Genomic DNA, 24,505 nt, shown 5'->3' with positions numbered 1-24,505 from the left:
GAGTGGCACTATTTGAAAGGATTAGGAGGTGTGGCCTTATTGGAGGAAGTGTGTCATTCTGGATGAGCTCTGAGGTTTCAAAAAGCCCATTCCAAGCCCAGAATACCTCTCTTCCTGCATATGGATCTGGATGTAGACCTCTCAGCTACTTCTCCAGCACCATGTCTACCTGTGTTTCACCATGCTCCCCGCCATGATGGCAATGGACTAAACTTCTGAACCTGTAAGCCAGCCCCAATTAAATGCTTTCTTCTGAAAGAGTAGCCTTGATTACAGGGCTGTGATAAGGTTGGAATCTGGTGAAGGTGATTAAGAGTGCAGCCAGTCAACAAGCGTCTCCTCAAGATGCTCTCGTCACTGTAACAAAATACCTGACAAGATCAGTGTAAGGAAGGTTTTCTTTTGGCTCAAAGTTGGAGGGGATACAGCCCGTCATTGTGCAGAAGGCAGAGCAGAAGCATGAGGTGGCAGGTCAGGTGGCATCTGAAGTCAAGAAGCAGAGAGATGAAAACTGGTGCTCAGCTTGCTTGGCCTGGGACTCTAGCCACCCACTTTCAGAGCAGTTCTTTTCTGCTCTGTTGAACCTTTCTGGAAATACTCTTATAGACGTCCAGAATGTGTTCCTGTGATGAGTCTCAATCCTACCATGCTGATAATGAAATTCAGCCATTACAGGCATGAGACCCACTCATGAGGTCTCTACTCTCACAAACTAATTACTTCTTCCCAAAGACCCCCACCTCCTAATCTCATCGCACCGGGAATTAGGGTTCCAGCCTATTTCAGAAAAATACAAATATATGATTAATTGCACCAATTTATCCTGCAGCTTATGGATGTATGCTGTTTGGAGTTTCAGGAGGCAAAGAAAGATTTCCCATGTGGAAGAAAAGATGGAGGGGAGTGTAGTATGATTCTGATGAGTCAGAAAGAGCGGCACACTGTTCAGAAGCTGCAGCTGTTCACTTTCTGGGTGTTAGACCTTTTCTAGGTGTTAGACCTTCCGCCTTAAGAAGAAGCCCAGAGAGGAAAGACCTCACATTGGGTGCGGCATAGAGGCAAAGCAGCTGGGTGTTTCCGGCTGAGACAGTGACAAACTTGTGCACTCCTTTCTATACCTGTCTGTGTGGCTGGCTGACATCTCCATGTACGGCTGGATGAGTCTGCTGCCATCGTCTCTGGAAATGCCAAGTTTTTCCCTCTGCAGTTATTCCCCAGACAAACAGCCATTCCCAGAGCCTAGACTGCCCTTTTTTCCATTTAAAGTTTTTTATTAGCATATATAAATTATACATAGCAATGGGTTTCATTTTATTGCCATACATGAGTATAATATATTTTGATCACATTTACTGCCCCCATTACTTCTGTCCCCTGCTATGTCGGCTGATGCCCCTTCACGTCCCAATTCTAGAGCACCTTTAAAAGATGAATTCCAAACCTAGAGAGGCCGTGCAAGTTACTCTTGTACTTTGTATAAGAAACAACAATGTTTTAAACCCACGGTGACTCTAAAAGCTTTGCTTTTAGAGGCAAAGGTGAGACTGGAACACAGAGTTCTCCTGCCTTCTCCCTCCATCTTCTGGCTTTCTAGCCTGGTCTCCCATGCTGAAAGGTTCTCCTGTTTTCACAGCAAGATGCATTGGCCTGTAACATACACTTTCCACTCAGGTGTTTCTAGGATCTTCCATGCAGATGTGAGGAGAGATGGCTAGTTCTTGGTGGTGGTAAGCTAGTTAAGGTATGGGGGCAAAGAGCTGTTCTCAAAGAAATGAGGCTGCACTCAGAGGGTCAAAGGTCACAGGCTCAAACATCTCTCCCTCTCAGTCCTCCTGTGGAAGGTCCTTAGGATTAAGTCCAAGTTTGAGGTGTCAGTATGGACTCTAAATGGATAGCTATTACAACTGAACATCAATAACTCATCTACAAACTCTATTGTGAGTTTCAGAACCATGACTGTGGAGGCTGTGATTGTGGGAAGAGACTGGTCCAAGTTGTAAGGGAGGTGGGGGGGGGGGCTGTTAGTGGGATGCCTGAACCTGTTTTAAACAGCTAAACTGTGACAACCACAATGTATCATCAGACTGTTTTCCTGTAGAGAACAGTGACTGGAGTTCAAAAATTCGGAACCCCCACTCCCTTATGTTTATCAACAGCCTCCCTACCTCAGTCTTGCCTGACTTCTCCTCAGGTCTCAGCCCAAGGTGTACCCTTCTTTCCAGTCAGATTGCCTGGCTGTGTGGATGATGGATTCCCTTTGTGTTCCGCTGCACGTTGTCACACTCCTCATGGCTAGCCTCTATTTGCTTGTGTTCCAACATAGACAAGAAGGTCCTGAGGTCTGGGGTCTTGTTTCTCTGAATACTTGGGTGTCTCTACCACTTAATATTGTACCTTAGGAAGAACGGGACTTTAAATGGTAATGGTAAGTAAAAAAAACAAACCAAATTTTCTTTACTCCTCTTGGGTGAGAAGATGAGACCTCCATGTATATGTGAGCTCCAGAGACTCACAGTGTCTTGAACACAGTTAATTTCCCACTATGGTCTGAAGATGCAGCTCAGTTAGTAGAGTGCTTTCCAAGCATGCAATGAAGCCCTGGGTTCAATACCTAACACCACACAATCTAGGTATGGTGACAGATGTTCCTAATCCCAGCACTGAGGAGATGGAGGCAGAAGAATCAGAAGACCAAGGTCATCCTCAGTTATTTAGCAAGAATTCAAGTCCACCCTGGGCTACATGAGTCCTTATGTGAAAAAATTATTAAAATTTAATGTTGCTTCTGAGATATAAAAGCTGCTTGTTTTAGCACCTAACAGGACCCCTATGTCTTACCATTTATTTTCAACCAGCACTGGTTCCTGTCTACCCCTATCTTGGTTCAAACTTGTCAGGGCATGGCTCTTACTTGGCCTGTAACTCTTTTTTCCATAAGATCCATCTATATATTTACGGAGGGTTTGTGTGACAAACTACCATATTATGTAAAAAAAAAAATGTGTAGGAGAACAGAGGTCCTTGTGCTCACTGGGGAAGATAGGAATGTCACACACGGTTGTATCTTCAAAGGAAGAGATGTATAATTCAGTTTCCACCCAGGAGGTTAGGAATGAATGAATGAATGAATGAATGAATGAATGCGATTAGTAGCCTGGTGACCTTTGTGGTATCTGTATGGCCAGGCCATACCTGGCTCCCCCAGATCATTATGTTTTTCTAAGTCATTCTTCCAAACCCTTATCATAAGCATTGTTTCTCAGCCTTTATGGGAGCTGTTACATATACTTTACAAATGGAAGTAGAGGTGGGAAATAACCTGATGACCTTTGCCCTATCTGCATGACCAAGACTATGCCAAATCCTCCCACAGACTCTTAAGATGTCAGCCATAGTCAATCTAGAACTCATCTTTATGGGAGAGGTCACGTGTACATGACAAAGAGATTCAACATAGTCGTACCTTAAGCTTTATTGTGCACGCGGGACCTGGTTATTATCGCCAGGAAACGTTTTTCTAAATTGTGCTATACTTAAATGCCTAAAATAAACTACCTGGTGTCAGATTCTCAAAGTCTGAACCAATACGGCTGAGTTATGTTGAACTTGACGCCTTCTTGCTTCACATGGATGGGTACTCTGCTGGTCCTGGTGGTTGCTGAGACTCCCCCACACCCACCCACCCACACACACAATCTACCTCCTGGTTTCCAGGGGTTGAAATTCTTTGTTCCGGTCAGTCTTCCACAGTCTGGTGATACCTACACACTTCACTTACTCCACTGAGAACAGTCGTAACTTGATTCCTGAATTGTCTAGAACTTCAGGATCCTGTGTTTATGGGAAGAGACCAGAATGAAGACAGATTCTTCAATGTGGGTAAAATTCTACTGCACCTTAATGAATTTCACTTTAACCTAGATGCAGATGGCCTTGCTCCTGCATCTGTCTATCTATCTATCTATCTATCTATCTATCTATCTATCTATCTATCTATCTATCATCTCCTCTATTATCGATGTATCTATCATCTCTCAATTTACCTATTATCTAACATTTATCTATCTATTATCTATCATCTATCTACCTATCATTTATCTATTTATTATCTATCATCTATCTACCTAGCTATCATCTATCATCTATCTACCTCTCTTTCTTCCTTTCTTTCTTTTTTCCTTCCTTTCTTTTTTTCTTCTTCATTCCTTCCTTCTTTTCTTTTTTCCATTCTTTTCTTTTTTTCCTATGTGAACACACAGGGCATTCTCCTAATCTTTTGGTCATTGTTAAACTCTACTGCTATAGTTACCTCAGGAGCGGGCAGGTGTATCTGGAGAGAAAGACAGGTGACTTGGGCCATAGATTACAGAAGAGAGTCAAACATCATACCTCCCGAGAGATTGTTGGGAAGTTCAGGGCAAGTAGGAGCAAGGCCAGGTTGAGCTGGTGCACTTCATGGCAGACTGGTCAAATTATATCTCTTGGCCTAAGTTTCTCATTAAGGGTCTGTGCCTTGGAGACATTTTGACCTACAAGGTGCATCATTAAGGCGGCCTGGGCATAATAACAGTAATTCAGATGAATTTAAAAGAGCAGTGTAAATTAGAGCACGCATTCATGTTTCTCTTGAAGAGTCTATTGGATAAAGGAAGTTCACTGAAGGAATCATTAGCAAAATAACCAGGCGAAGTGATCCTTGCCAGTCGTCATGCGTCTTGAGAGTCAAGAATATACAGCACATCCTGTGACTGGTTCTAGTGTCTTCTCCAAATCGTTTCTTTACAGAACAGTTCTCAACAGCACCAGATCTACCCGGTGATTCAGTAATGTGATGTCAGAACTTTTCTGCAAGGCTGCCTTGTCTCTACTGCACACATTCATAATGAAATCTTTGCATGTGCTAAATATACTAGTTACGTTTTTGTCTGTTAGGGATGGCTCTCTTGAGGTATCTAAGAAGGAGGGTGGGGCACTTCCCCCATCATTAGCTGAGTCCACTATAATCTTTCACCCAGTAGGGTAACAGTAAGAGAGCTTCTTGGAGAAGGGGTGGGGAGAGTTATTTTTTTCTGTACCTTATAATACAGAACAGAGGAAACGCACGGCTTGGCTGTGGGAGTTTGGCTAACTTAAGGTAAAAAATAAACATGGTTTCCTGTCTGGCTCTTATTTCCACTCTCTTCACTCAACTCATCTCTATTTTCATCGGAGTGGCTGGTGGGTACTTCCCGTCAGGACTAACAGGCAATGAAGGTATCATTTAAGGATCAAAAATAACAGCCCCAGCAATGTTTCAAAAATTCTCACCTTTCACTCATCATCATCTTTTCTTGAAATAATACCATCTTTTAATCTGACCTAACTCATTGTGTTATTCGTGTCGAAGGAAGCATTGTGATGTTGAAGCTTTACAGTCATCTAATATCTCTCTTTAGTTTGAAGAGATGGAAAGTTTGGAGAACAGTCAGTTGTCCATTGCCCACGCATTTATCATCTGCCATCCATCCAGTCATTCTTCCCTCCCTCCCCTCCTGATCTTCCTGACACTGCACTGTTTCCTAAATCTGGGCTTACAGGTTGTCATGGGGTGCCTGGCTTGTTATATGGGTGCTGGGATCTAAAGAACTCTGGTCCTTAAGATTACAAAACAAGTGTTCTTAGCTGAGACACTGTCTTCCCAGCTCTGAAAGCTGGGATTTCTAACATTATCTCGTGTAGTCATTGCTTTTCTTGTTGCTGTGACAAGATACAGGGGAATTACTTGTCTCACAGTTAGAGGGTATAGTCTGTCCTAGCAGAATCTTGAGGCAGCTGGTCACATGGCATCTGCAGTCAGAAAGTGGAGAGAGATGAATGCCAATGTTCAGCTTCCTTTCTTCTTTTTATTTGGTCCAGGATTACAGACCACAAAATGGCGGCACCCACATTTTAAGGCAGGTCTTCCCATCCACATTAACTCCATCCCAAAGCTCCCAAACAGAACTGTCAAATGTTTGCCTTTTATCAATTCTGGAGCCTGTCACATTGCCAATATTAACCTTCAAACCTAGAAACCTAGTATCATGGGGAAACTCAGCTTCATGGAAACCAATGGGTGTGTTTGTTAACCCATTGTTTACCCAGTCATTTCAGTGCAGGGTTAAAAAGATGTCAACAGCCTGGATTCCCATCCTGTTTTCAACATGTTCTGGTTCTTAGACCTGGAGTGAGTCACTTCACCTCTTTAACATGCCATTTTTGAGTTGTTAGCAGAGATTGCATGACTGTGCATGTGTGTATATGTGCACAAGAGGAACAACAGAAACAACATAGGAAAAGGGGAGGTGTTTGTTCATGTTGGGATCTTAAATAGAGCCACCTTCCTCTTCTCCTAAGATGGCATTTTCTGCCCCAGAGTGTGCTCATTTTTACTGTATCATGGTTTTCTTTCATTTTGTAATATTTTTATCTTTCTATTCTGCCTTTCTCTTTTATATCTGTATTCTGTCTAGTGTGTGTGTGTGTGTGTGTTTCTTTTTAGCCAAAGATAACATTGTAACATTAAATTTCTTTGACCCTCCTGCTTCTGTAGGAGTGTGCCATCATGCTTAGTTTGAGTTGGTGCTGGGGATTAGACTTAGGGCTTCACACATGTACTGCAAACACTCTGATAACTGAGCTATGTTCCCAGCCCAACTTCTTTTGTTCTAGATTTTTAATCAGTAATCAAGAAATATGTTTATGTGCTGCATCAAGCATTGGGCACAATGTACTTTTCCTTGAATATGTCAAGTTACCATGCATCTATCCATCCATGCATTCATTCATCCATCCATGCATCCATCTATCCATCCATGCATCCATGCATCCATCCATGCGTCTATCCATGCATGCATCCATTCATGCATTCATCCATGCATCCATGCATTCATCTATCCATCCATCCATGTATCCATTGATCTTTTACAATATAATTGGTGTGTATTATTTGTGTCCTTAGATACATCTATAATTTCTTAAGAGGAATGAGAATATCTTCTATGTAAGAAAAATACAGGGCCAGATACTCAATGGGCATACACTGTACTCACATTAAAGTAAAAAGTGATTTAGCCCACCTGGTTGGGGATGTCTTCCCAGGACATCCCTCTCCCTGATTTCTTGCCAGACGGCTGCAGCGTGGCCATTTTCTGACTGTGATTTCCAAGATGGGCAGAAATGCCTCAATTACACAAATCACACATTGCTGCCTAAGGAAAATGCCTGCCAATTTCAGGGGAGTCTGCTGACATTCAGTTTTGTTTGTTGCAGCTTCCAAACATCCAATTTGCCCTCTGTCATGGAAGCACTCACCTCCAAGCCACCTTTTGCTGACATCTTCTTCTATCCCTGGCAACAGCAGCTGTCACAGTGCACAGCTACATTTGATGTTCTGAAGCCTGAGCTCCATTCCCCATCTATTTCTTATCAGAGTACATAACGAATGGCCTTTGAGGACCTGGCACTGAAATGGGATGGAGAAATCCAACGATGGATAATCCATGATCATCACTGTCTAAGAAACCAGAGTCCTCAAGGTGGACAACAGACAACCTCAAGTCATCACAATAAATAAGAAGACAAAACAGAGAATAACTAATTCTATCTGTGAGTTGTGGGAGTCCGTGGCAGCCAGGGGTATAAAGGGGAGTGTGGATAGATATGAGCCGCTGAGTCACAGGAGACAGAGAGAAGGAAGAGGTTAGGCTGGAGCCAGGGAAAATGGCTCTCTGTGGTACCCCAAGGATTTGGGCTCACTGTAAAGCGTGGGGCCACTGAGGGAGTCGATCAGAAACTCGGATCAGTGATAATGATCACCAGGCTACTCTAAATGCACAGGACAAGTGATGGGCCAAAACTGATGTGCTGTCAGGGATGTGGAGATAAAGGATTCGATCAACCCAAAAGATGTTTAGAAGTATAGCAGCAACAGATTTCAGATACAGAGAGGCAGGGGCATTGAGGATGACCCAAGATGTCCATTAGAAGTGGGGAAGATCAGAGGGTGAAAATGTCAGGAAGGACATGATGGTTTGGGACACGAGACACCAGGCAAGATCAGGGCTTTAGAACATGGCGCTTTATTACTTTGTAGACCAAGAATTTCAGTGCAAGATGGGAATCATCTTCATTATACTAGACAGGCTTGGGTACCAAGTCTGTGGTTTTCTTTCATCAACACGCTGACATTGTCCTGCAGATCTGAAGACCATAGTGGAAGTGCTTACATCAGCTCTCTGGGCAGATTGAGCTGTGCTTCAATTGAAACAAGTAAAATGCCACCTAAGCAGAAAATCTTCCAGAATTATACTCAGGCCTGGTGCAGGGGTCCTCCTGGTTATCAATACCTTCCTTCCTTATCTTGAGTATTTCCAAAACAAAGCTCAAAGGATGTAGGGCCCCTTGAATCCATGCATGCATTTACTTTCCTGGCACACCAGAAAAAAACAAGAACAAGAATAAAAACACCAACAAAACTTGTTTTGGAAAAATTTCCTAAACCTCACTGTTGGATCAGCCCATCTTTGGCTTTTACTGCAATTCCTCAACTCCATGTATATATTTTTTTCTTTTGCTTTGTTTTTTTAACGAAGTTCAGATTACAGGGTAACCCAGCTGAAGACTGTGGGATTCAACCAGATAAAACTAACCTGGGGGTGGGGGGAAGAAAGAAATGATTCTCAAACATGCAAACGTTAGACATTTTCTGAGCATGTGGCAGCGTTTAACTCTAGTCAGCAAGAAATAGGAACAAACCAAAACAAAGGCCAACTGTGAACAAGGCTGCTTCTTCCGCTCTCTCTGTTTTGTTTTGCTTCTAAATTATGTGGCTGCCTGCGAGCTGGGCTTGGTTATAAAGAGCAAGCCTTGCCTGGAAAGTCCTGTATTACTTAAGTAGTAAAAGTATAGGCTTCCTCCAACTTCTGTCTGTGCATTCGATTCAAACGTCAGTTGTTGGGTCTGTGGTTGACACTTGGAATTCGGTTTTGCATAGAGTTAGAGTGGTGTGTGTTGGGGGTGTAGGGCTGGAAATCCCCCTATTATCTTCCCAATTGCCTAAGCCAGAAACCAGAAGCCAATTCAGAAACCCTTTCTGTCCTACCGAGCTCCAGCATCAGGTGGGAGAAGTCTGCATCTTCTGTCCACAGCACTGGCATCCTAACAGTGGTCTCTCATCTCCAAAGCTCTCCCACTCCACATGATGTGTTAGGGTCATTCTTTATCATAAGGGTTACATAAACCTGTTTTCCTCTAAGTATCTAATTGTCTTTTTGAGCACATCCCCCCTCCCCACGTCTCATTCTTCCCATTGGTCTCCTTCCTTTCCCAGACAGACTTGTTTCTGCTTTCATATTGCCTCTACATATTGCGATTTTGTAAATCTGTTAAGTCTAGGACACACAAATGGGAGACATAATATTAGTGTTCTGGAGACTGACTTAATTCACATAATTATCTACAGTCATTGCCTTTATCTTTATGGCTGACAAACAATTCTGTTACATATGTAACACCACACTATTTTTATCCATTCCTTTTCCGATGGATATTTAAGTTAGATAGCTAAGTCAGTGCTCTTCTGTTATTAGGCAGAAGCTCGCCATGTCTCTCCATGTTTAAAGTTGTCTCTTTCCATCGTTGTGGATAATGTGTGATGTCTTTGCCTTGACTTCTGACCTCATCTGCCCTTATCTGATGCTAATTTTCCTCATTGCACCAATTGCTGGCCCAGCTACCTTGGCCTCCACTTCATTGTGTTTCTATGACTCATCTTGCTTTCAGTTTTTTTTTGGGTGTATGTGTATTTTAAGTTAAAAAAGTTAAGACTATAATTCTATCATTTTCCTCTCCCCTTCCCTTCTCTACCCATATCTGCACCCATATTCCCACCCATATTCACACCCATATTTTCATCTATATCTGCACCCATATCTGCACCCATATCTCCATTCATCCCAAAATTCACAGGCTCCTTTTTTAAAACAATTGTCGTTTTAACAGGGAAGTGTATAACTTCCCTGTCATAGCTAGAAGGCACAGTATTACGGTAGAATTTGAACATTATAAATTAAACATAACATACAAGTTATCCTCATAACCCCTTTAATATATATTTTGTTAACCCTGAGAATTCCAGGTATGCATAGGATGCCTGTAAATAGTATTTATTCCTCACTGCCCCTCCGATGTTTTCCTGGGTCCATCCCTACCTTTCCACATATAAACAAATAAACATAAATTTATCTTGATGAGTCTGCTCAGTGTTGCTTGCATGTGTATGTTAAGGGTCTCATCCCTAGAGAAGACTAATTCTCCCCCTCTTGGAAATTCTTAATTGCCTGTTGCTCTTCATCTAGGAGTGGGGCCCTGGAATATTTCCCCTATCCACATTAGAATGGCAGCTTTGTAGGAACTGTTCAGGCAGCCATGCTGTTGAGTTATCATGAGTGTATAACTTCCCTGTCATAGCTAGAAGGCACAGTATTACAGTAGAATTTGAACATTATAAATTAAACATAACATACAAGTTATCCTCATAACCCCTTTAATATATATTTTGTTAACCCTGAGAATTCCAGGTATGCATAGGATGCCTGTAAATAGTATTTATTCCTCACTGCCCTTCCGATGTTTTCCTGGGTCCATCCCTACCTTTCCACTTTCTTCCAATTTTAAGTCCTCTTTAAAAAAAAAAAATAACCCACTAAGTCTAATTTGTGCTGTGTAAATACTCATGGGTATAGGGCCATCCACTGGAGTGTGGTTGACCTGCCAATGGCTGTACCTTTAAATCACCCCCTCCCCCACCAGTGCCTCAGGAGCGACAAGCTGTCAGTATCCACTCAGTTGGGTGTGGGGTCTTGTGAGCCTCTCTCCCATCATGCTAGGATGTGCAGGCAGTCACAGATGCTGCGAGCTTGTAAGTACAGTGGTCCTGTCATCTCCAGAACACACCATTTTACTTGTTTCTTCTCCAGCACACTCCCCTCCACCACTCCACTATGGTCCCTGATCCTTGGAGGAGGAGAAATAATAATAGATTTCCGGTTCATTGCTGCTACTCTCAATGTTTGCCGCTGCCTCAGGGAAGCCTTCTTTTATCTCTCAGTCTTCATCAGCTCTTCATTCCTCAATATGACCCTGAAGAATCCTTTACTTCTCCATGGAGTTCATCTAGGCACATGTCCTCATAACTTTTATGTTTAGGGTTGAGTGAATGGGGAGAGACTGCATCTCCGGGGTGCCCCCAACAGTATCGGAGAACACTGCAGACATTCAGATGATTGCCAAAGCACAGTCACCTGCTGCCACGTGTGCGATGCCCAGAGATGAGGTGCTCATGTTCATCACAGTGGAGATGTAGGGTAGACACTGCTTTCAGGTCGTATCATGGGGGGTGGTTGCCCTGGTGAGGATTTCTAGGTAGCACAGAGCTGAAAGTGAGGGATACAGAGCAGGTGTTGAGGACCAACCAGAGGCAATGGGGAGTGCATCCCCAGCACTCCCTGTGAGCAGGGCTTCTATGTTCACCGTTTTCTGTTTTCTGCTGAACCTGACTCAGATCTAGCAAGCAGGGTACGCTCAGGAAATGACTTCTGGTTAGAGGGAGAGAAAAATGCAGTTTCAGGACACAGCGCTACCGTACTCTTGGAGGTCAATGAAACTACAGACCTCAGCTCCCATTTCTATGCTAACACTAGAAACGTGAATGCTGCTTAAGGCCTGGCCACAAGAACAGAATACCTCCAGTCTTAGGTGGAGATGTGACATTCTTACCTTCTCGAGAGATTAGAATACCACATACTATTGTCTCCTCTCTTAAGAATCAAGCCAATTGGCCCTGTCAATCTTGTCACCAAGAGACCACCCCTCAGGGAAGCTGGCTAAAGCCATGCTAAGGAGAATGGGGAATAATTATTCCGATAATGAGAAAACGAGTTTTTTTCTTTCCAGAAACTCTACCTTCAGTGCAGTAGTTTATGGAGCTGCCGCTATGTGGCTCTGCTGAAGTCTGTTCCCTTTTCCGAGTTCCAACTGAAGCATAATATTCTCTCTTCTTTTTACTACATTCTTTTACTTTTGGACACAGGCTAAAGCCCAAGTACCTTTCCCCTGGCACTCCAGGCTTTCACTACATGGCTACTTCCTGACTTACAGTGCTCGCCATGTCAGTCGGACTCAGATGGAGGGCATCCTCTCTTCTCTGTATCGTTCCTCCCAGGGGCTGTTAAGATCTATAGCTACTCTGCCCTGTTGTTTTCCCTCAAATGCTAATAAAATTGTCCTTAAGCTTCCAACTGCAAGTTTTAAAAATTTTTTAATAATGAGGCCAAGAATACAAAGAGGGGAATTCAACTTCCCTCTGAGCATATGGTGTAGCCCCCCTGCAATCTTATGGTAACTACCACTCTTACCTTTCTTTTCAGCACTTGGAACCCCACTACAGATATGAGACCCCAAGGACAGGGAAGGGTCTCTTCTTTCTCTGTAGCTTTATCACATGGTGGCACTTCCCAGGGTCAGTTTCTCCAGAGTTAATGATTGATTTCCTGTCTTTCTTGTTACTATAAAGTGTCTGGGAAGGGTTTCTGAAGACCGTTATAGGGTGTGAGGGGCACTCAGCATCTCTCTCCAGTGGTCCTATAGGTTGTTAGAGGCAAAGAAGATGGGGAACTTAGTTCATAAATAGTAAGACAGTTGCCATTTTTAAATAGTCTTAGATGGAAGGCAGTGCTGATCCATCAAAAATGGACCCAAATTTGAGCCCTGTCTCTTGCCTCATGAAAAGCCACATATAAGCACTTTCTCACAGTCCCTCAGGGGTCTATGCAGCAACCAAAGGCTTGGCTCTGGGAATCTGGCAAAGAGCAGTGCTATTAGGCCTGAGTTGTGGGAGGGAGATGGCTCTGTGCTTCCTGGTGAGAGACCCTCATTTTCTGGGAAAAAAGTTAGGAATAGAGGAAATGATGGAGTTTCTATGGTTAGCCAGAGGATGTGGTCCTCACAGAAAGGGCTGCCATACCAAGGTTTCATACCTTCAGGTTTATCTCTCTTCTCTTTCTGAATTCGCTGCATGTACATGTACAAGCACACATAGATATGCATTCACATGCATATATACACTCAGGCATGTCTGGATTTGACATTTAGAATCAAGTTTAAAGAAGCAAGCAGCAGTGACTCACCTTAGGTGCTATGCAACAGTCTACACTTTGGCGTGAAGGAGACACACTGTGATCCCCTCTCTCTATAAGACTAACATTGAAGGTCTACTCTGTCATGAGTTCAGCTGGTCTGTGGGGAGAAAGCTGAGCAGTCTGGTGCTGAAGTAAACCAGTTAAAGTCACAAGACCAGTTGGGAACCTGAAGAGTTAACCCTTTCATTACCTACTATGGTGGTATCACCAAGAACCTGCAGCTCTCCTCACTCCATTTTCTCTATGGAGTGGGGTCAGGTGGATTCATAGTTTTGTGGACGTGGAGATGGAGATGGGGCAAAGGTCGAGCTAGAAGTGCAAAGGAGCACCAGGTACTGAGTTAGAAGAGGGTGCTGTGTCATTTTGTTTTCTTCCAAAAGCACAGAAATATTATGGGAATATGTCTTTGTTTTAATCCCAGGTGTGGGATATGGGGCTGCTTCACAGCAGGTGACTATGATTTGCCTAGTGCTCTAACAGATGTGGTTTTGCCAGCTGCAGATGGTTTTTGTGAATGTGCCACATTTGGAATTCTGGAGACTTTTCATGCTATAGCCCGGATAGGAGGGGCTGTCTTACTGGTTGGTGGTTGGTTGTGGTTTGTCAAGTAGGTGTGTACAAAAAAAAAATGAGAAGAAGAAGTTAAATGGCAAAGATCAAACTTGCCCCAAAGAACTTGACACCCCTAATCAGCAGGAAGCAGTCTAACAATATTGTTGCCCCCTTTCCTACCCCTGACTTTCCTTGGGGTTTTATTTCTCTTTCTCTCTCTCCTCTATTTTTCTTTCTCTCTGACCTAGTGTTAGGGGGTTGAAAGAGTGGAAGAAGAGGGGCGAAGAAGAGTGGAAGAAAAAAGAACCCACAAAATAGTAAAAAGTCAGGTTAGAATAGTGATCCTTGTGTGAGAAGTCAGAGCCCAGCAGGTTCTGCAGATTTCCATCCAGGCCACACATCAACAGGAACAAGGACCACAAATTCAAAAGGAGAAAGAGTACAACCCACACAGGTGCCTTCTGAGACTGCCTCACACAGGTTGTGAACCTAAGGAGGCAATCTCAGGAGGCCAAGCATCTCAGGAAGCATTAAAGCTCATTTCACCAAGGCAGCATGGGAGCTGGCAAACATCAGAGCAGGATGGGGTAGGAGCAAGTCCTTGGCAAGCATCAGGGGAGAACAGGCCCAGGCTGCAGGGGCTGCTTGGTCTAATGCCTTCAGGAGAGATGGGGGAGGTATGGAGGGTAACACCCTATGATGAGATCTTGGAATTCACCTTCATTGAAGTAATACTTTTTAGTTGAGTAACAGTGCAGATTAAATGAGGCAGCTCCCCCAGTGTCTTTAATACAGTACTTGGAACAAGGTAATGAGACTCAGGGGAGGATTGTGGGGGCGTCTGTTGCCACCTCTCACCCCCAAGCACCGCCTTATTCAAGTTCTATAAGGAGAAAACAATTTCCCCCCATGCAGATTCTGCTCTGTACAATTTAATAAGCTCTTGCTTAGTTGTATATGAAATAGATGTATTGGCAATTATGAAGGAAATTGGCAGATCTCTTCAGTTTGGTGTATATGGTCAAAGTGCTGGAGATGTACCCTGTGTCTCTCAAGTTCTTGTTTCATTGCATTAGAATTGCACTGAGCTTCAAGTCAGCTTGGGTTCTGGGTAGAGCACTATACTTCACATGCTCCACTATACCACAAGGACACACGCACTACTATGTTAATAGCAGTCTTATTCATAATAGCCAGAAGCTGGAAACAACCCAGATGTCCCTCAACTGAAGAATAGATACAGAAAATGTAGTTCATTTACACAATGGAATACTATTCAGCTATTAAAAATGAGGATAGTGATAATTTTGCGGACAAATGGATGGAACTAGAAAATATCATCCAGAGTGAGGTAACCCACACCTAAAAGGACGTGCATGGTGTGTATTCACTGATAAGTGGATATTAGCGCAACAGTATAGAATATCCATGATACAACTCACAGACGGTATGAAGCTTAACAAGAAGGAAGGCCCAAGTGTAGAAACTTCAATCCTACATAGAAGGGGAGCAAAATAACCATGGAAGGCAGAGGGAGGGAGGGAGGGAGGGACTTGGGTGGGAGAAGGAAGGGGGAGGGGGAAGGGGGCAGGATCGGGTATGGGGGTAGACCAGAGAGAAGCCCAGAGGGCCAGGAGAATGAATGGAAATACTCAGCAGGAGGTGGGGGTGGGTGGGTGGGAAGCAGGGGAACCTCTAGAAATCCCTAAACACCAGGGATGTGAGAGGGTCCCTTAGACGAAATGCCCAATAGTGGGGAGATGGAACCTGAAGAGACCACTTTAGTAGATAGACATGGACCCCATTTGAGGCATGGGGCCACCCACCAATCTTCAAAATTTTTGACTCAGAATTGTTCCTGTTTAAAGGAGATGCAGAGACAAAAATGGAGTAGAGACTGAAGGAAAGACCATCTAGTGACCAGCCCAACTTGGGATCCATCCCATGTGCAGGCACCAAACCCTAACACTGTTACTATTACTATTATTAGCCATGTTGTGGTTGTAGACAGGAGCTTGGTATAGCTGTCTTCTGAGAGGCTCTACCAGCAGCTGACTGAGACAGATGTAGATACTTACAGCTAACCATTGGACTGAGGTCAGGGACCACTATGGAAGAGTTAGGGGAAGAATTGAAGGAGCTGAAGGGGATTGCAACCCCATAGGAAGAACAACAGTATCAATTAATCTGGATGCCTCAGAGCTCCCAGAGACTAACCCATCAACCAAAGAGTATACGTGGGCTGGTCTGTGGCCCCTGACACATGTGTTTTGTCTCAGTGGGAGAAGATGTGTCTAATCCTGTAGAAACTTGATGCCCCAGGGAAAGGGGTGCTGGGGGTGTGTGTGAGGTGGATATAAATTGGTAGTGGAGCACCCTCTCAGAAGCAAAGGGGAGAGGGGATTTGGAAGGGAGCAGCATTTGGAATGTGAATAAATAAAATTATTTAATGAAAAATAAACATGTAACAAATCTATGATTAATAATGATAATGATAATGATAATAAGAGAAGTCACACAGTTGAGACCCACCGAGGTTAAGTCTTCCCCGCACTCCAACATGGGGCAGAACCACGTGTGAGAAATCTTTCTTTTCCCAGGAGTGTAAGCAGACATAGGAGTTGTTCAGGTCAACAGGTCAGCCTTCCTTCATACAAGTATCCAGGTCTCACAGTGAGCATGCAGGTTGGTTTCTTTAAACAGAGGTCAAATTAAGTTCCCTGCAGGCAGAGAAATAAAACTACAGCAGGTACGCCTTAGACTGATGTCCACTGTGGGTTCTTCTAGGAAAAGACCTGGATAAATTCTTGGATTCCTTTGCTAACAGTGTGATCTCTGAGGGGGTAGAGGAGACCACAGAGAAGCCTTCTGTTTGAGGCTTCAGTCAGGATAGAGGGACTGGTTGGGAACACAAAGCAGAGGGTGTTTTAGGGAAGGATAGTATCACAGGGCAAGCAAGATAGCACAGTGCTGAGTGTATGGGGCTGAGACCACATCTTCTAGGTCCAACAGCTGGGTCTGGTACTTAGTAGCTATGTGCTAGTATGCTGCTGTACCTTTATTTTCTCCTCTGTAAAATGGGGATAATGCCACTCCACAGTTCATACCATGATTGAAAAATTAAGTGCATCATTATACTTAGTATAAGGGAAATGTGGTGGTTTGAATATGCTTGACCCATGGGCAGTGGCGCTATTAGGAGGTGTGGCCTTGTTGGAATAAGTGTGGCCCTGTTGAAGGGTGTCACTGTGTAGGTGGGCTTTGAGGTCTTAGTGCTCAAGTTCCACCCAATGCAGAAAAGCACCTCCTCCTGGCTGCCTATGGAAGTCAGTCTCCTGGGTGCCTTAGGATCAAGATGTAGAACTCTCAGCTCTTCTAGCACCAAGTCTGCCTGGATGCTGCCTGCCATGTTTCCCACCATGATGATAATGGGCTGAGCCTCTGAAACTGTAATCCAGCCCCAATTAAATCTTTTCTTTTTAAAGAAATGCCTTGGTCATGGTGCCTGTTCACAGCAATGAAACCCTAACTAAGACAGGAAGAATTCAGCTAGTGTTGCTATTAGTGGTACTTGAATTAATACTTGTAAATGGAAAGGTTAGATGGACATAGGCATGGACTTTAGACTTGAAGGAGATAAGGATTAAATTGAGTGTAAATTAAATATTTTAAGTATTCCTAATTTAAAATTTAGAGCTGAAGTATAGACACTGCATCGAGGAATTCGTTTTAAGACAGTGTGGCAATCTTTTCTAGAAGGGGTGAGATAGTCAATAGTTGTGGCTATCGTTGCTTTGTGGCAACTACTTAACTGTGAGGGGTAGCCCATAGACCAGCGTGCTAACAAATGAGCAGGTCTATGGTCTAATAAAACTTCATTTAAAAGGCAGTTATGATTCTCATTCGTAAACCCTTGGGCCAAGAGGAATGAGAAACACACACAAGCGCGCGCATACACACACACACACACACACACACACACACAGACACACAAAGTGCCTATTGATGGTACTTGTGAAAAGAAAGGCAAGACGACAAATGAATCCACAGAGCTTTTAAAGGAACTGTATACTGTGTTGGGCAGTATGTGTGTGTGTTGTGTGTGTGTGTGTGTGAGAGAGAGAGAGAGACTTTCACAGATAGTGTTCATGAATCTGAAGAAAGAGAGGAATAAGTTTTGTGGCATATATATATATATGTATACACACACACACACACACACACACACACACATATATATATATATATATATATATATATATATATATATATATCTCGATATCGTGATGGGGTTGGTATGTTCAGAACTTTGAATGAGGTCAAGGATGAACTAGTTTCCCAGGTGCAGTGATGAGATGCAAACAGAGGTTTGAGGTTTCTGTGTAACTTCCATCACATGGGAGGGGACCTAGAAATGCTCTTCAGGACCCAGGAGTGACTGACAATCAGAATGGGCCTGATGCTTGTCAAAAAAAAAAAAATTCCTGGGAAGACCTGGAGGGCTTTCAAAAAGGTCCAAGCTCTACAAACACGGTGCTGGTAGGTCTTGTTCTTCCCCTTTCTCTCTCCCTCTCTAAACATTAGATTACATTCCAAAGCGCCACCAAGGCCAAGTCCCTTATTTGGTCACGTCCTCCTCCTGAGGCTGCCCACCAAGGTCTAGTCCCATATTTGTCTACTTCCTTGTGCCTGACTAAAACTCCAAGGCCCAGCTATCAAAACATCAAGGTCCAGCAATCAAAATTCATTATTTGGCTACACTGGCTAACCAGTCCAATCAAGACTTACTAACTCAACGTAGCACATACTCCCCCTTTTTCCTTAAAAACCACTCCTGGCTCACCTTGAGACCTATCCCATTGGAAGCGCCAATCCCTGACACTATTAATGATACTGTTATATTTCCAGACAGGTGTCTAGCATGGTTCTCCTCTGAGAGGCTCTACCCTGCAGCTGACTCAGACAGATGCATGCATATACCCACAGCCAAACACTGGATGGAGCTCCTGGAGTCTTATGGAAGAATTGTAGGCCCCAGAGTGGATAGGAACTCCACAGGAAGACCAATAGAGTCTGGTCCCTTGGGGATGTAAAGTGAATAACCTGGACCCTTGGAGCTCTCAGAGACTGAACCACCAACCCAAGAACATACACAGACTGGACCTAGGCCTCCCCACACATATATAGCAGATGTGCAGCTTGGTCTTCATATGGGTTCCAAACAACTGGAATGGGGGCTATCCCAAAAGTTGTTACTTGTATGTGGGATATGTTCTTCTAGCTGGATGTCTTTGTTTGGCCTCAGTGTGAGAGATATGCCTAGCTTCAAGGGGACTTGATGTGCCAGGGTGGGGGATGCTCAGAGGAGCCCCCGCCTCTTCAGAGGAGAAGTGGATGGGGGATGGAGGATGGGGAGGGGGAAGGATTCTGAAAAATGGTAACCAGGAGGAGGGTAGTGTTTAGGATGTAAAGTGAGTAAGTAAAAAAAAAAAATAATAAATAAAATAATAAAATTAAATATAAATAAATTAATTTAAATAAATTAAAAAAAAGAATTACTCCTGCAGAAATACCTGCTGCTGTCTTTGTCAGATCCAGAGGCAGCCCCCAACTTGTCCCTCTAGGTAGTAAGTCTCCTTTGTGCCGAGAATTTGGTGTCCAGGTGTGTTCTGTGCTGACTTGGAGGTCCTTTCAAGAACTACACATCCACTACAACTTGCTGTAATGTTGCAGATCTAGAGCCTATGTTATAATTTATTCTGGGTAATTGTTAGCCCCTTAGCAATTCCTTGCCCATCTCTCTGACCTAACAGCCCTGTGACGGGAAAAGTAACCCTGCTGGAGTGTATTCCTAGAGCAGAAGCTGCCCCCAGCCATGAGGCTGAGAATGTTGATGGACAGCATCTGTGGCCAATAGCAGAAATCTCCCCACTTTGATTTAAGCTGCCCATGTGATATCCCTACAAATGTATTTGAAATACTCTTAATTTATGATTTCCAAGTTGTTACCAATTGGAGTATGGGATTTGTGGTTAGCCCGAATCTGCATTTCTTGGCTATATTACTCATACTGGGTTCTAGAACAAACCATTTCTCACCTTCTCTGAGGTAAGAGATTTGGTTTTTGTGTCCATGTGGTCTAGTAGTTTACTGGTGACCTGCAAGTGAAACTGATGACCCAGGACCAGATGACCCTAAGAGAAATGTTAGGCAATCGTGCTGTGAGACATCCCAGTATAAACCATGGCAAACAGACTTTGGCTCAAGCACAGCCTTAGCCTTTGTCAGTAAGGGTAAGACACTGACAGATGATCTGAAGGTTTTAGATGCAAGCACACATGGTCTTCATATACTGAGATCCGTGGTCGTTATTTTTAAAAATGCCTTTTTTTTTATGATGAGCACACATTGCTTTTAAACATCCAAAGAAAATGAAGCTATTTAGAGTGGAAGAGCTTGTTTATGAGAGCAGCGTTAGCTTCGGTGTTTATAAATTATAGAAAGGGTTGTTTTCCTTCAGCTTAGACATCTCTCCTTGTCATGATCTGATTTACAAACCACTAAATGTTCCAGATCTTAATTGCTTTCCCATCAGCTGTGTTCCCTTCTTTTTCTGATACTAGAAGTTGTCTCCCAGTAATTTCCCAATATGATTTTTCTTAGCTTCCATTATAGTTTGGGTAGAGATGAGCCATCCCATTTCAGCCAAGGAACTTTCTTTGAATTGGAGAGACTGTCTCTCTCTCTCTCTCTCTCTCTCTCTCTCTCTCTCTCTCTCTCTCTCTTCTCTCTCTCTCTCTCTCTCCCTCTCCTCTCTCTTTCTTCTCTTCTCTCTCCCTTTCTCTCCTTTCTTTCTCTCCTCTCTCCTCCCTTTCTCTCCTTTCTTTCTCTCCTCTCTCCGCCCTTTCTTTCCTCCCTTTCTTTCCTCCCTTTCTCTCCTCCCTTTCTCTCCTCCCTTTCTCTCCTCTCTCTGCCTCTCTTTGTCTCTCTCTCTCCCACCCCAACCCCCACTCATAGCATAAGTATTCAATACACTCTGTGATTAGCTGCATTGTGAGAAACTAAACCCAAGATACTAATCTAATATCCAAGGAGTAGCAGGTGGGCAATGTTGGACTTCTGGTGCAAGAATGGCAGCCTTATCCTACCAATTTTTCAGGCTTCTGAGCAGAGTGTCACTGAGGATTTGGGTCTAGTTGTGCCTCTTACACTTCCTAATGGTTCAGCCCGTGCCAGAGCACCCACACAGGGCACACACAATATGGTCATTTCTTAGACTAAATAAACACGGTCGTATGTGAGGCTGGCTCAACAGTCTCGGATCCCTGGATGCTTTCTGTTTTCATGTCAGATCTTGCAGGGAGGGACCGCAATACAGTTTTGCAAATTTATTTCATGTCATTATATTTCGTTGCTTTAACTATCGGGGGGAATAAAGGCTTTTTAATGTGGCTCACTGGCTTCTCTTTTTCATGATGGCTATCATCTTTTCCCAAGGCCAGCTCTTTTGGAGACAGGGGTAAATCCTGGAGATTCATGTCACCAAGGGATGAAGTATTTATTCTCCGCATGTGAGAACTCATGGGCAAGTCTCTGGGAAGCACCAACCTTCGCATCTCCTGTGAAGCAGAGAAGAATTGTGGTGAGAGGAAGTGTGGAGATACTTGTTGATATCTCCAAAGGGAGCTATTAATGGCGGTGCCTTGCTACACCGTCCCAGGTTCAAATCCTGGCTTCGCTATGGAATGCTAACAGTTGTAGACAAGCAACTGTGTTTTTCTAGTTTTATGACCTGGGTTGGGAGTGAGCGTGATGCCCATTAGGTAGAGTGCGTGAGAATTAAATGTTAGCAGTCCTAAGTGCTGAACCAGGGTGATAGTTTGAATGAGAAATAGTCCCCACCCCCGAGAGACTCATGTGTTTGAACATGCAGTGATGTTGTTTGGAGAGGTTGTGGAACCTTTAGGAAGTGGAGCCTTGCTGGAAGAAGTACTAGCAGGGCGGTGGCTTTTAGAGTTTATGGCTTTACGGCTTCACTCTACTTCCTGTTCTCTCCTTCTGCTTCCTGTGTGTAGAAATACATCGCCAACCAGTTTCTTGTTGCCACTATGCTACAGCATCCCTGACATCATGAACTCTATTTCTCTGGAGCCATAAGTCCAAATAAACCCTTTCTTCCTTCTGTAGTTTCTTGTTAAAGGGTGTTTTTAATCACATTAACAGAAAAGTCACTACCGCAACATGACATGAGTTAATAACTTAACACATGGGCACTGTTCCTTCTAGCACATGGGAGATAGTTTCTTCCCATAGAGAAGGCATCCATTTGTAGGGGCTTGTTCTGCAGCAAGACCGCATGCCAATATGGATGAATGACTCTTATCTCCTTCTGGGTAATCCGTTTATGCCTCTTCTTATTAACTACTTATCATGGCTGTATGACTTTGGTTCATGGCAGTGTGTTCCTGAAAGAACAGAAGCTCCTTGGCTTGGGCCTGGACACAAGCACAGTGTCTGAAGAATATTGGCCAGTGGACAGAAGAGGAATCTGGTTGGTTTCTAGAAAGATCAGAGAGTGGTAATTTTCAAATTCAACTTCACATGGGAATGTGGTTAGCACAACAAACCGTCTGGTTTGCTCTGGTCCGAAGGAGCTGAGATATTTGCTTTTAGAACAAGGGCCCCGGAGTCTTCAGAGACTCAAGACTTCATGTGTTACAAGTCAGAGACTGCGGAGACAAATGTAAAAGTCAGTCTTGGGAAACTAAGGGTGAGCTGGTGACTTCATCTGTGGAGCTTTAAGACCTGAAGATGTGATATTTGGGACCCAACCCCAAGCTTCTCATCTATCTGTTCTGAGAAAGGCTGAGACATTATTAATCTATCTAATTTCCTGACCGAATTTGATGGCCAGTAAGCATTAGTACAGATGTGGGGCAGCAGGTTCCAGCACAGAGGGGAGGGCTGTGACCAGTTGCAGTTGACATCCTATCTTTTCCATGCTTGGGGTTCTAGTTCTTTAACCCAATTAGCTACCCTTCTAATGGGGACCCAGTAGGTACCCACTGATTCTTCCAAGGTGTATAATTTTCTGTGGGTGCCATGGTGGAAGCAAGGTTGAGACGTAGTTGACTTGATAATAAAGCACAAAGGGAGTATACAGAATCATGCAGAAAGGCAATTCCAAGCCTCCTCCTGCCAAAAATCCTCCACAGAATTGAAATCACAAACATTTTAGATCCACACTATGTGTGTGTGTCTTTGTGTGTGTGTGTGTGTGTGTGTGTGTGTGTGTGTGTGTGTATGAATGTGTGTTTGTGTGTCTGTATGTGTGTGTGTCTTTGTGTGTGTATGTGTGGGTATGTATGTGTGTTTGTGTGTCTGTATGTGTGTGTGTCTCTGTGTGTGTGGGTATGTGTGTGTGTTTGTATGTGTTTGTGTGTATGTGTGTGTGACTGTGTGTGTGTCTGTGTGTGTACCTGTGTGTGTCTGTGTGTATGTATGTGTCTGTGTGTATGTATGTCTGTGTGTGTGTATGTGTTTGTGTGTGTGTTTCTGTGTGTGTTTGTATGTGTGTGTTTGTCTCTGTGTATGTGTTTCTGTGTGTGTGTTTGTTTCTCTGTGTGTGTGTTTGTGTGTGTGTGTGTACATCCATGAGTACATGGAAGCCAGAAGAGCATGGTAGATGTCCGTATCTATCATTCCTTGTTTTATTCTCTTGAGCCATGGTCTCTTACTGAATCCATAGCTAGACTGACATCCACTAAGCCCCAGGGATCCTCCAGTTTCTGCCCCTTGCCACCCATAGGGCTACAATTGCAGGTATGCACAGAACCACGTTCAGCTTTTTATGTAGATGCTTGGGGATTTGAACTTAGGCCCTTATGCTTGCACAGCCCATGAAGTCATTGCCACACTCTCTGGAATCTACATTTTAATCAGGTTTTCCAAGTAGTGCAGAGGCACACTCAAATTTTCAGACCACAAGAACATACACCTCTCCTTCCCTTGGAATTACCTCATCTCTGAACATCAGCGCTGGAGCCATTGCTTTCTAACCATCCCCTGGACTCCTCCCACAGGCCATTGCCCCGTATGATATGAGAGACTACTTATAGTGGCAGATGGGAGGACGAGTCTCAGCTCTTTACCCGCTCTTTTTTTGTGAGCTGTCGGTGTGCAAACCTGCTCCTTTTTTTGTGAGCTGTCGGTGAGCAAAAAACGGCAGATTTCTCTTTGATAATGAGTCCAGAGAATAGATGCTTGCAATTCTAAGATATTGAGTTACAGAGTTTAGGTTTTAACCCTTTGTTACTCGGCATTATTGGGGCCCAAACTGATTAGTACACTCGTGAAAAGGATGAAGAACTGAGGTTTGTCACTGGTGTCCCCAAGGACTTAATCTGAAACTTACTGTGGTGGCCAGAGCCTGGAAAGGAGAGAAGACCTGCCCGAACTGATAGCATTTGTGCACGTTGATGTCACCAAAGCGGTTACGGCGTTCCTTCCACCCTGTCAGCCTCTTCTCTGCCTTCATATCCATAAGGTGCCGGAAAGGGCCTTGCTGGGGCAGACGGGCCATACGTGCCTGCAAAGGACCAGTTAGCATGGGCGCATCGTTAGACAGGCCATGCTCTACAGCAGGCAGCTCTTGCTCAAGCTCTCATCGATGAGATGGGCTTTCATTGGCTTTTGCCTTCTCTCTTGAGAGAGAGAAAAAGCCACGCCTTCCACTT

The 24,505-nt window shown here is 43.8% G+C and overlaps 1 protein-coding gene across 1 annotated transcript in view; it reads right to left on the bottom strand.

The window, feature by feature from the left end:
* Positions 1 to 21,143: 21,143 nt before the first annotated feature.
* LOC117711698 (uncharacterized) overlaps positions 21,144 to 24,505 on the bottom strand; it is a 33,889-nt gene continuing 30,527 nt past the window's right edge. Inside the window, exons 4-5 of the mRNA XM_034507511.2 lie at positions 24,184 to 24,357; positions 21,144 to 21,388 (exon numbers count right to left, since the gene is read on the bottom strand). Coding sequence (XP_034363402.1) covers positions 21,158 to 21,388; positions 24,184 to 24,357 — 405 coding nt within the window. The 3' untranslated portion in view covers positions 21,144 to 21,157. The remainder of the gene's footprint in view (positions 21,389 to 24,183; positions 24,358 to 24,505) is intronic.

This window comes from Arvicanthis niloticus, chromosome 6 (genome assembly GCF_011762505.2).
Source record: "Arvicanthis niloticus isolate mArvNil1 chromosome 6, mArvNil1.pat.X, whole genome shotgun sequence".
NCBI lineage: Eukaryota > Metazoa > Chordata > Mammalia > Rodentia > Muridae > Arvicanthis > Arvicanthis niloticus.
Note: the sequence above shows the minus strand (reverse complement) of the source record. Positions and strands in the feature narration are given on the sequence as shown.